Source organism: Hyperolius riggenbachi, chromosome 6 (genome assembly GCF_040937935.1).
Source record: "Hyperolius riggenbachi isolate aHypRig1 chromosome 6, aHypRig1.pri, whole genome shotgun sequence".
Classification (NCBI taxonomy): domain Eukaryota; kingdom Metazoa; phylum Chordata; class Amphibia; order Anura; family Hyperoliidae; genus Hyperolius; species Hyperolius riggenbachi.
In genome coordinates this window covers 48,946,876-48,960,216 of record NC_090651.1, presented here as the reverse complement: position 1 = coordinate 48,960,216, position 13,341 = coordinate 48,946,876, and the positions used below count along the sequence as shown (strand labels likewise).

The 13,341-nt window shown below is 43.8% G+C and overlaps 1 protein-coding gene across 1 annotated transcript in view; it reads right to left on the bottom strand.

Annotated features, from left to right (window-relative positions):
• Nucleotides 1-319: 319 nt before the first annotated feature.
• The window catches only part of ZRANB2 (zinc finger RANBP2-type containing 2), a 47,163-nt gene continuing 34,141 nt past the window's right edge, over nucleotides 320-13,341 (bottom strand). Inside the window, exons 8-10 of the mRNA XM_068239228.1 lie at nucleotides 8,703-8,783; nucleotides 4,753-4,890; nucleotides 320-652 (exon numbers count right to left, since the gene is read on the bottom strand). Of these exons, the coding sequence (XP_068095329.1) occupies nucleotides 586-652; nucleotides 4,753-4,890; nucleotides 8,703-8,783 (286 nt within the window). The 3' untranslated portion in view covers nucleotides 320-585. The remainder of the gene's footprint in view (nucleotides 653-4,752; nucleotides 4,891-8,702; nucleotides 8,784-13,341) is intronic.

Here is a 13,341-nt window from a genome sequence, read left to right as displayed (position 1 = left end):
CCCCACCGGCAGCCACTTCCTGTTTCGGTGACAGGAGCTGACAGGCTGGGGACGCGAGTGATTCTTCGCGTTCCTGGCCACAATAGCGCCATCTATGCTGCTATAGCATATATCATATACTATATAGCAGCATAGAGGCTGCTAATGTGTCTGGGAACGTGAAGAATCACTCGCTTCCCCAGCCTGTCAGCTCCTGTCACCGAAACAGGAAGTGGCTGCCGGCGGGGCCAGGAGGATTGGAGGGAGACGGCGAGGGCACCGGACAGCTGCAGGGGGCTATTGGAAGCCCCAGGTGAGTAAAACTAATTTTTTTTGTTTGACTTAAGTGTCCCTTTAAAATGAAATAAATATTGCAGCCACCATATACCTCTCACTACAGTTGTCCTTTAAGCTTATGGCTTAAAATGCTACTAAGTCTGGGCTGAGGAATCTGAGGTTGAGAGGAAGCACAGTTGAGAGCACTTCTGCTGCTACGGATTACACATAATTCTGTGGATTTGTTTTTAATTCCTCCACTTCCAATATAAGTATATTTCATTTTTTTTATCCTCCTCATGCGCTACAGCGGGTGTTATTCCTAAACAGTTATTTCTTTTTGAAACTGGACGATCGGGAGCCAGAATGAGATGAGCCCGAAGGGGAGACTCTGCGCCTGGAAAACAGAAATTGAAAGGTGGGCGTTTCGTTAATCTCTTTGTACTGATCAGTCTCACAACAAAGCAAGCAAAACGTTGTAGCATTACTTTACACCTGAATTTAGAATGGAAGATAGGTGGATGCCAAGTAAATACAGCTGCACCAAGGGACAAGGGGGCAGATTTATGAAAAACAGTTTAAGGAAAACAAACAAAAAAGGAGGAACAAATGTGGAGCAGGTACTTAAAGGGAACCTGAGATGAAAGAAGTCTCAGGTTCCATAATTACCTGGGGCTTCCTCCAGCCTCCTTGAGGCCGCTTGGTCCCTGGAGGTATCCCCCGGCTGATTCTGTCCCCTGCTGGACAGTCCGGTATTTCTGGCAGAGTCACGTATGCCAAGCCACGGAAGTGCGCGTGACTGGGCATGTGCAATGACGCGCAACTGGGATAGAATACCAGGCAGTCCAGCGGAGGACAGGAGCGGCCTAGGAAGACCGCAAGGAACCGCACAACCTCAAGGGGGCTGGAGGAAACCTCCGGTAAGAATGGAAACCTGAGATTTATTTATTATTTATTTGTTGTATTTATAAAGCGCCAACATATTACGCAGCGCTGACATATTACATATTATTTCTTTCATCTCCGGTACACTTTAAGGCCTGGTACACACCATGCAATTTTCACTTCAGTTCCTACTTCCAATCGAGAAAATATATACAGCCTACTGATTGTAAGCGCCTGATCCCAAGCTCAAAATCGATCCGTTTCTCAGTCGGAAGCAGATCGGACATGCTGGAAGATATTTTTGTTAAAAGACTGGCCATCGTTCCTTTCCATTCATTTTCAATTGCTATCCAATTGGAAAATTGATTGGACATCTGATAGAGATTAGAAAAAATTGCATATGTGAGTATGCTGGCTTTCTTCTGTACCCAATCCATCTCAGATCTGAATGTTGAATTGATGACTCATTTGAATAGGATCTGAAATGAATATTGCATGGCGTGTACACACACTAGATTAAACTTGGCTAGTGCGGCCTCTGCTGAGAATATAGCGTATGTACTGTGGCCCTTGGGCGAGCAATCCGCCTGCTGTTGGACCTCCTCCCCGTGCATAGCAACAGAGGCCAGAGTCACCTGTGTATAGCCTCTACCCTGCACTATCCCATGAGGGATCAGGTCTCTGTATCTTCCCTTTGAGGCGGCAGTACTCATATATATGTGCAAGGCATTAGAGCGACAAATCTGATCCAGTGGGTCGAAGCTGAACCCACATCAAGTCAGGACTTCAAAAAGACTGAAGTCATTCCCGAATGGACTTTTACAGCAAAAGAGACATTTTTTTTTAAAGCACCACCATTGCGACAACATTTTAAAATGCATGAAAAAAAACACAAATAAGTAAAATTTCTCCCAGAGTTAAACTTTCTATAAATTACTATTCTCCTATGTTGCTGTCACTTACAGTAGGTAGTAGAAATTTGACAGAACTGACAGGTTTTGGACTAGCCGATCTCCACATGGGGGATTCGCTCAGGGTTTTCTTTATTTTCAAAAGAAATGGCAGTGAATAGCAGTTGCTCCGTTCAACTGCAAGAATAGTGTGCAAACAGGTAGGGAGGGCGGTCTACATCTTTGTATAGATCCTTTCCAGGGAGTGCTTTTGTAAAAAATAAGTGAAATACTAAGAAACCCCCATGAGGAGATGGACTAGTTAAAAAGCTGTCGGTTCCATCAGATTTCTACTAACTACTGTAAGTGACAGCACCGTAGGAGAAAAGTAATTCGTAGCTAAATTTTACTCTGTTAGAAACCTACTTACATCTATTTTAAAATGTACAATTTTTTGCAACGGTGGTCCTGTTAATACTTATAGATCTTATCTGTTCAAAATGTTGCACGTTTCAAAAGGCAGATCTGCAACTTTCCTTCATACTGTGAATTAGCTGGAGCAGCTGCCTACGTTCCTTGTAAATGACAAGAGACTTTACACTCCTTTGCAATGAGTTTAGTCACTGGTTTATGCCGACTATACAGCACCCCCAAGTGGACAAAACATCAAATATCTCTTGTAAATTAATATCCAAAAAGATTGGTTTTAAAAACGTTGTGCCCAGGAAGATACAAGTTAAGTATTGGAAGTTTCCTCCCGGTTTATGCCTGTGCCTATTAAGTGAGTTAAGCAAGACTTTGTATGTACAATTTGCATTGCATGATGTGCCTTTCAAACATATTTTCTGTAAATACATATTTGTAATACATTGCGCCTTTATCTTCTGTTATGCTGTAATGTTAAAGTGGACCTGAACTTCCTTTCTACTCTATGGCCCGGTGCACACCAAAAACCTCCAGCATATCCACAAAACGCTAGAGGTTTTTGAAGCAGAGTTTCAGAGCGATTCTAGGCATGTTTAGAGGGGTTTTCTAAACATGCCTATTTGGAGCGTTTTTGTGTAGCAGATTACAAACATTGTTACAGTAAAGCTGTTGCTGAACAGCTTCTGTAACAAAAACGCCTGGAAAACCGCTATGATCTAGCATTTTTCAGAGCTGTTTTCCTATACTTTAACATTGAGGCAGAAACGCCTCAGAAATCTAAAAAATTCTGCAGCCCCCGAGTTTGTGTAAGAAACAAGACGCTCTGGTGTGCACCATCCCATTCACTAGCCAAGCGGTTTTCCCCCTACAAGCGTTTTGAAAAACGCGCCAGAACCGCTCTGGTGTGCACCAGCCCTAAAATATACGCAACAGCATAATCTTTAAACAAACAAAAAAAAAAAAAAGACATTTCTGTTACAATGGATTCAAATCCAGCAATAAATCTGCAGTGTCTACTTCCTGCTTTCATGGAACAGACATAGGGTTAACATCCTGTGCTTATAAATTCGCTGCTCTGCTGAGGCAGCCAGCTGACAAAGCTGAGAGATCAAATTATACTTGTGATTACGAAAAAATAAATAAAATATAGCGCTCTGCCACCAGTACTGGATCCTGGAAGCTCGATTCCAAACAATACTGAGGAAAGTACAAAGATGGTCCCCACTTGTCCACTTGCTAATTAGACTTTATTCAGGACGTATCCAACATCGTAAAAAAGGGTTTTTGTGATGCTGGATATGTCCTGAATAAAGTCTAAACTAACAAGTGGACAAGTGCGGACCATCTTGTATTTTCTACAAAGTCCACTTTCAAATTCTAGAAAAGAGCTGTGCACTAATGTTCCCATGAACATGTAGCGACGAAACTTTAGAATTTGAAAGTGGACTTTGTATATGTATATTTAGTTGGCGCACCACCGTATTTAATACACCTGAGATTTGATATCAGCGCGGTTTTTGCAAGATTGTATTTTCTACAGTTGTGATTAGTCACAGATGAGGGGGAATTAGACAGGCTAAACGCTCTAAATACATACAGGGTGCATTTCTCTGTGTTTTCCTTCTGTGCTGTGCAAGAGGTCAGGTCCATTTTAAAGAGACTCAAACAAAATTTTGAGCCTTATTTCTTCTATCCGATAAGTTCGTATGCCTGTTCTAATGTGCTCTATCTAACTGCAGCCTTTCCTATTTGCACAGTGGCTGTATTATCTCTGTTATATGATCTAATCTTCTCTCCTCTGTCAGGTCTGTCGGGTTCAGGCCGTCAGGCTGGAATGTGCTGTGCTGCTTGTGATTGGATAGAAGCTATACACACCCTCTCCAGGCCCCCTGCATACTCTGTATGACACACACTCAGCTCCTCTCAGCCTATCAATTGCTATGTCTTGTTTGTAAACACTGCATACAAATGGCAATTACAAGCCAGGATTGCAGCAGGGAGTGGCAGAAACAGCACAGAGGGGCCCAGGAAAACATAATGAATAGAATGGTATGCTTTTTATTGTAAGAATTTTAGAGTACAGATTCTCTTTAATGACTGGCTTGAAACATGGATTATGGGAAGCTGTACACCAACATGCTGTGCTACAGAAGATCCTTGTAGTCCACGAATAAAAGCTTAGTTTTTGACTATACGGTAAGATTGTTCAGACTTTGTAGAACAGAAATAAGTAAACCGTTTGTTATTTTCCCAAATATCACATCCATTCCCCTTCTAATTCTACAGTAACCCAAACCTTTCAGTTGACCGTGATCTTGATCTCTTTTTTTTGCGGTCACTGGAGGAGGATCTGGAGCGGCTTCTCTTCTTGCCCCTCCCCGATGACGATGAAGACCCCGCCGAACTGGCGCCCTGTGGCGACTTGGAGCTGGATCTTTATTGATTGAAAATGAAGAGGATTTAATACAGAAAAGAAACCGTATAGCAATTTATGTATAAAACATCACACATAGAATAAGTTATGCTGTGGAATAGAAGTATAGACACTCCTACGCTAGGATATCTGTGTTAAGAGTCACAAGCGGTTGACTTCCAAACAAATACATGTTCTGGCTCCTTAGCATCTTTAACCACGAAAAAGAATTGCCCCCGAGCTCCAACCACTGACAGTCGCAGCACTAGGGACTCGACCAGCATGCACCTGGATCCCACAGGGGTGTACAATCAGGTGCAAAGAATAGAAAAAGCTGGGTCTCCAACTGAGATTTTGCAATATTCGCTTCATTTATTAGTGGTACCATAGCCACAGAAAGAGCAACGTTTCGGCACACAGGCCTTTGTTGAGTGCTTGACAAAGGCCTGAGTGCCAAAACATTGTGTTTTTTGTGCATATGGTATCACTAATAAATTAAAGTGCACCAGAGCTGACAAAATAGGAAGCATTGATATTTACCCAGAGATTCCTCCAGCCCCATAAGCATGTGCGAGTCCGTCGCTGTCCTCCCGCGCTCTGCCATTCAGCCACGATCAGCTCTGGTAACAGCCGCAGGCATGCGCGGAACACCACGACTGCACAACTGATGCGGCTGAGCCGTTTACCGGGGCTGGTCGCGGCTGACCGGCAGAGCGAGGGACTCAAATGTGCTTATGGGCTAGAGGAAGTCCCTGGTAAGTATCAATTCTTCCTATGTTGTCAGCTCTGGTTTACTTTAAGCAAATACTGCAAAATCCAGGTGGAGACCCAGCCTTTTCTATTCTTTGCCCTTTAGCAACTTCAGCCGTTGAAGTAAACTTGTAGAGGACTGACAGTGCAGGCTGCTGCCACAAAGACACTGCAGAGTTGTAGCAAGTCCCACTGTTGGAATGAACTTCCTTGTTCAGAAAGCCCCTGTCTCTCCCCCCCTCCCTCTTTGGAATATTACAGAAGGAGGTAAGGGGGGGGGGGGCGGCGAGAGAGAGAGAGAGAGAGAGAGAGAGAGAGAGAGAGAGAGAGAGAGAGAGAGAGAGAAAGAGAAGAAGGAGAGGCGCCTGGTGCACCCCAAGCGGTTTTTTGAAGCGTTCCGCAAACCGCTTCCGCCTGTGAAAACGCTTGGCTAATGTATCTCAATGGGCTGGTGCACACCAGCGGTTTGAGGTTTTTAGCAAACTGCAAACGTGGGTCCTGCAGCACTTTTGCTGTTTGCAGAAGCGTTTCTGCCTCAATGTAAAGTATAGGAAAAGCTCAAACTGCTCTGAAAAGCACTAGATCAGAGCGGTTTTCCAGGCGTTTTTGTTACAGAAGCTGTTCAGTAACAGCTTCAATGTAACAATATTTGTAATCTGCTACACAAAATCGCTCCCAAAAAAAGCTAGGCATGTTTAGAAAATCTCTCTAAACATGCCTAGAATCGCTCTGAAAATCTGCTTCAAAAACCTCTAGCGCTTTGCAGATCTGCTAGCGGTTTTGGTGCGCACTGGGCCAGAGACAGAAAGAGAGGGAGACAGACGAGAGATGGAGAGCGAGAGATGGAGAGCGAGAGACAGAGGGAGAGAGAAAGAGAAAGAGAGAGAGAGAGAGAGAGAGAGAAGGGGGGGGGGGGAGACACAGAGGGCAAGGAAAAGAGGAATAGTTAATGAAACTGTCCAGGAAAGTAAGAAAGTTGATAAAAAAACAAAACAAACAAAAAAACAAAAAACACACCCACACATTACTAAGCATCTTATTAACCATTTTTTTTGTTATTACTGCAAACAGCTTTGAGTTGATACAAATGTTATGTTACTCAGCTTGACTTGCTCTTCACTCAGTATAATAAAAAAAATAATGCTTTCTGTATCAGATCTGTCTTCTATTTTCCATGCACTGCAATAATCCTTCAAATACCGAATTCGATACCTCAGGATTCTTTAAGATTCTAAATACCGCATGAAGTAAACACCTTTGTGAATTGACATGAAGTTGTTTGATAATTTACCAAACTAATCTTAGAATATCCAATATACCAAACTAACCTTACTGTATACTTATTTTAGCCCTCTTAAAATGCAGCAATCATTTATTTTACAAAGAGAACATAATTTCTACCACAAACCTATGGGATTTCCAAAATCAAATTCAAATACAAAATGCTTGTTACTCAGGATGGATTTCTTTTGGCACCAATGAGAAGGTAACACCTAGAGAACGGTTTGCAGGAAGCAGTCAGAGGTTGTGAACGTGGCTTGTGTCAAGTAAAGTTGGTTAATGAGCTGTTAATCATTTTGAGTTGATGCAAATTGTATGTTAAATTTAAGGTGTACCTGAGGCGAACCTCGAGTAAAAAACACATACTTAAAGGGACCCCCTGGGGCATACCCAGGGCTATTTAGTAAAGAGGGGACACTCACCAGCCCCCCCCCCCCTCAGTAAGCTCTGATTCTCCCCAGTGACCGCTATAAATTACATGGCAACAAGCGTCACTGAAGCAAAGTGTCGCTGTGCCCTGGACCAGGAAGCCTGCGTGTCCTCTCTGCGCATGCGCAGACTTCCTGGCTTCTTCCCCCCACCTCCCTCTGCCGTGCGTCATGGTGCAGTTCACGCGCGGAGGAAGAAACCAGGAAGCCTGCGCATGTGCAGAGAGGACCCCCAGGCTTCCTGGTCTGGAGTACATGCGCGAGTATCCCCTCTTTACTAAATAGCTGTGAGTATGCTTATATGCATAGCCACAGCTTCTGCTTAGGGTCCCTTTAAAGAGAATCTGAAGTGAAATAGTTTTCCTTATTTTATCTATAAATCATGTTAAGGATTTAAATACCATGTCTTCTGCACTATTCTAGCTTTAAATCGTGAACTGGACAGGGGGACTCTTTTCAAAGCCGGAACAGTGCAGTAGACAAGTTATTTAAATCCTTAAAGTGAACCTCCAGACTAAAAATGTACTCAGCAGCACTGAAAAGGCTTGGTGTTTCTTTAAGGCCCCGTTCACACTGCACGCGTTTCCAGTCGCGTTTTGGAAACGCGTGCAGGTGGCCGACACGCACGACATCAGACATTGCATAGAGTGCAATGTCTGATGTTCACACTGCATGCGTTCCGGACCTGTGCGGTCCGGGAATGCATGCTGCACGCATTTTTTGTAAAAACGCGTGGCTGTCCTATTCACTTTCAGTGAATGGGATCAGCCACGCAACGCACAGAGACGCACATGACGTGCGTTCCTGTGCGTTGTGTTCTGAACGGAACTCGCCTGCGTTCCAGTTTCACAGCATCAGAACTTTGTTTTTCTTATCTAAGCTTTATTTTTAGCTGCCCAGAAGCTTAGCTCCGCCCCATCAAAGAAAACTGCCCAGGCATTTTTCCTCTAATACTGTGCAAAGCATGATGGGATTTCTTGTGTTCTCGTTGCCTAGCAACTGACAGGGATGATCAGGACACAGGACAGTTGGAACTGTGTCTCATGCTCCTTCACCTCCTTTCAACCAAAAAGATGGCTGCCCTCATAAAATCACAAACATTTGCCTGTTTTTTTTTTGTTTTTTTTAAACAGGGTGGGTAAGAGATCATATTACCTATCAATTTTAATTAACATAACTAATGTAACTTAATGACAGTATGTTTGTTTAGGCTGAAGTTCCTCTGTAACAGCAATAGGTTCAATACGGACGAAAGCATTTCATGTAACAGGTAAACAGAACACAATCAACATGTAGAGAAGGAGATGTGCGCATCACACGGTCCTGAACCACTTTTCTCTCGCTGTGACAGAGAGCGTGGCAACACCCATTCACCTTGATTTGGACCCCCGAGATCGAGAGCGGCCTCTTGAATTGGAGCGCGATCCTGAGCTGGAAGAAGATCTCGAGCGCGACCTGAAACAACATGGCGCAGTTTTGTCCGGCTCTGATGACCAAGAATGAACACACATTCGCCCTGGGCATACATTGCACTGGGCGCTCACCACACACACAATCATTCACACAAGACATCTCTACCAAAAGATTAGAAAGCAAATGTGTTACTCAGACCCCATAAATAATAAATAATTCAAAAGTATTACAGTGAGTGAGGCAAATAAGCAAGTTATTTACACAGTTAGATATATTCACCTAAGCAATGCAAAGTAACCTATGGCAATCAGATTGTTTTTTTTGCAGAAGAAACTCACTAGACTGCTACACTGACTGCAATCAAGAATGAGTACAGATGAGCTTAAAGTGTACCGCATTTCCCTGAAAATAGGACCTCCCCCGAAAATAAGGCCTATTTTATATTTCAAGCAAACTTGAAATATAAGACATCCCCCGAAAATAAGACCTAGCTGGGCCACCCAATGTGTGTATCGCAACCCCACCCCTCCTGCAGAGTGGCGAGCGGAGCATTACCGTTACAGCAGAAGAAACTCAACGGCTTCAGACATGCCAACGTTAGCGTCTCTCCTCAGCTACGTCCAGCTTCTTCTCCTTGATAACGGCGGCTCATGTGACGCACGCACGTCCCGCTGTGTCACATGACAAGTGTCACCGTTGTCAACCAGAGGAACCCGGACACTGCTAAGGAGAGAAGTTATTGCTGCCATGTCGGAAGCCGGCGAGTTTCTTCTGCTGTAATGCTCCGCTCGCCACTCTGCAGAGGGAGGGAAGGACTATTCACCTGTGCATAACATGTCTCTTCCCACAGATATCGTGGGCTGGGGGCTGCCCTTATGGACCAGGTCCCCTCGGCTATCCCTGCTGGGCAGCACATCAGGGCTTTACTGGGATGGGAACTGCCACTGGGGACCAACATTATAAGCCCTCCCCGAAAATAAGACCTACCACATTATTTGGTTGTAAAATTAATATAAGACAGTGTTTTATTTTTGGGGAAACACGGTACATACAGTGAGAAAGAGTGTCCCCGGGGGTTCCTTACCTTGGGAGGGGGAAGCCTCAGGATCCCATCCTCTGCAGCAGAGGGGACTCAGCGCTGGCTCCCCATGAATCTTCCTTGTTGGCGCACTAGCGGCCCTCTGCTTGGGATCTGGTGGAAATACCTGAGCCCACTCGGATCCGCTATACTGCACAGGTGCGAGACGTCTGCGCCTACACAGTAGAGTAGATCCAACCGGGCTTGGCAAATTTACGTAAAAGCAGACCAGAGAGCTGCTAATGCATCTGCAGGAAAATATAAATATTATTGTGCCTGGTTGTGCGGGGGCTGCCAGCACTGGAATGAGCTTTCCGAGGACGATGGGGGAAGCCTTATTAGGATCCAGAGGTTTCCCCATCCTGGAGGTAAGTACCCCCAATCCCCCCCCCCCCCCCCCCCCCAGTCTTTTTTCTAACAGGTTTACTTTAATGTATGAAATGCACATTTCTTCTCTGCTTTAAAAGATTAGACATGCCAAAAGAACTTTTAGAAACAAAAACACACTAGTATAAAGTTGCTGTAAGGGTTAATGATGCAAATTTCCATTTTTCGCGGTGTTCTCCCCAGGCTTTTTTAGCCGGGTGCTCCACCCAGCTAGTTTTGGTGAGCACCCGGCTGTCATCGGCTTGCCTCCTCATACTGTAAGCAGAGTTGTGCAGAGAAGCACCGGCCCTGCATTCTCATCTCGCCCCACCCGGCTACTTCTTCATGCCACCCGGCTGGGAAAAATTCCTGGGAAGTACACCGTTTTGATAAAAGCTCTAATAATTGATAAGCCAATTTCATCATTATTAGATAGTCTTGCATTTACCAACTGCAGATCAAACAAAACAGATATAACTCATTTAACTTTTAAGTGAAGTGGACCTTCAAGTTATTAACCCTTCCATGAGCGTTATACTAGATGAAATTTAGAATTCCATACAACTTTAAAATTTGGCTATGCGTGATATTTTTGCTGTATAAAAAAAATAAATGAATTAGCGGGGGACTGGCTGGGGCTTTCAACAGGGCTAAACAGTGTCCAAGAATAAGATTACCGCAATTGGCAGCTTGAATAATCAAACTGCAAGCTAAAAAAATTACTGTAGAATCAGACTAGCCCTGTAAAAAGCAGGGCCGTGGAGTCGGAGGTTTCATAAACTGAGAAGTCTGTGATTTTTGTACAAAATCCACAGCCCTGGTAAAAAGTTCCAGTTAGGTACATACTATTTCTGCAAATTATATAGAAAACTACCCTGGCAAGCCAAAATTTAAGTCACTAGCATGAGTGCCACAAAGGCAAACATGTAGGACTTGTAGAGGTACTTAGGTCTGTAACAAAAGCCCAACACACAACTGGAGCAGTTGCCTAGGGCAACCAGTCAGTAATCATAAGAATAAAACAATGCTTCTGACGAGTCCTCCTGAGAAACTGCTCCACTGTCCCTCCACATGTCTCTAAAGGTGGCCACACTACAATGTTTTACATTTCTTTTCAATTCAAGAATTACAATCACTTTTTCTGATGGATTGTAACATTTAAAGTGGATCTGAGAAACTTTTACTCATTGCATAATTGTGTTCCTTTCATATAGTTTATAGGGCATTCCTCAAGCCAAACAGGGCTGTGGAGTCGGAGTTGGAGCAATTTTGGGCACCCAGAGTTGGAGTCTGATTTCATAAACTGAGGAGTCGGATGATTTTTGTATAAAATCCACAGCACTGGCAAGTATTAGACTAAGGAGTCAGAGTCGAGCCATTTTAGGTACCCGGAGTCGGTTTCATAAACTGAGGAGTCAGAGGTGGAAGATTTTTGTACCGACTCCACAGCTCTGATGCCAAATAATTTTTGTTTTGTTTAAATACGCTAATTCCCTATAAACTAAACAAGCCTCGCCCACAGCTCTTTTTGTGCCTTGGCAGTGTAGCAAGGGCTTATGGGAGCTCAGTCTGGGCAGGAGGAGGAGGAGGTTACTAGCCATTGATTTCAGAGGCAGAGGGGAGAAGGGAGGAGGAGAGGGGACTTAATTTATACACAGGCAAACTGATAGCATCTCCAGCCCTCAGCCTGTGACAATGTGACAAACAGAACATGGCTGCCCTCATTGTATCACAGAAATAATCAAACTTTTGAAGCTGTTTGCAGCTAGATTTGCTGTGTAAACTAAACTGTAGACAAGATATATAGACTAGGTACTTGTTACAGTTTTACATCTCGGATCATCTTTAAAAAAAAATTAATACACCCCACACGTGTGTATTTTTTAACCCCAGAGTTACATTGACAATGTACCCTACACCATTCAATTTTCCTAAAAACTGATCAGAATAATCCATCGCTCCCGATCGACTGATATAGAAACAAATACTTTAGATTTTCTGGACAATCATTCGTTTTCATTGAAATGCCATAACATTGGATCATTTTATTGTATGGCCACCTTAAACCTGGGGAGGAGGAGGAAAATAAATACAAATCAGTCTTGATAGAGGTTTCCTTTAAAAAGAAACCTGAACAAACAAACAAAATAAATGCATTTATAAAACTTACCTAGGGCTTCCTCCAGCCCCGTTTAGGCTATGGGCTCCCTCACCGTCCTGCTGGGAAATTCTGATCCTCCACTGGCTGGCCTAGTCTCTTCCTCCAGTCATTGCCAGCCCCACTGTACTGAACATAGTTGGCCAGGCTGCCCCTGCATCATGCTCCTTTCACCAGGAACGTTCAATGGTGATGGATGTATGCCTATTGCCAGGCATGCACAGTACAGCAGAGGATTGGAGCATCCTGGGAGGAGCCCATGGCCTAACGGGGGCTGAAGGAAGCCCCAGGTAAGTATAAATGCCCTTATTTTTTTAAAAGAAGAATCAAACCAACAAAAAAAAAAAAACATGGCACTGGATCTGTAGATTGTTGCACTTCAGATCACCAAACAAATAAGCCTGCCCATTTAAAACCTTTTCTACACTTAAAGAAAAAAAAACTGACCTGAGCTTCAACACTCACAGGAAACCCAAAATTATTAAATACAGTTTGTATGCAGAAACATAACATAATGCTAACAACAAGGCATGCAAAGAAGAGACATTATAAATGGTCAGTTGAACAAGACATGAGGTGACAGGTGGCCACTCCTACATGAGGTGCTACATAAATCCTCAGCTGTAAATGTGCTCAGTACAAGTATCCTCTCCAATTTACATTAAAGACCACCTCCAGCCCCCCCCCCCCCCCCCCCCCCAAAAAAAAGGATCTGAATGGCAATACAAACACATTCACATCTGTAGCAGCACTTATTTCTTCTAATACTGAAGCTTTGTGTCCTCCCTTCCAGCCTGGTTCCCTCCCTTGCTCTTTGCCTGCCTGGATCAAATTACTTCTCTTTTCACAGTGTGTAACAGAGTGGATACACTGGAGAACTGTTGCAGCCTTTCTTATGTCTGATTGCTATAATTCCTATTTCAGATGTCTGTCTGCCTAGATTAGATTACATGGACATGAGGGGTGGAGTTAGGACATCAATCATCCTTTGCACCTAT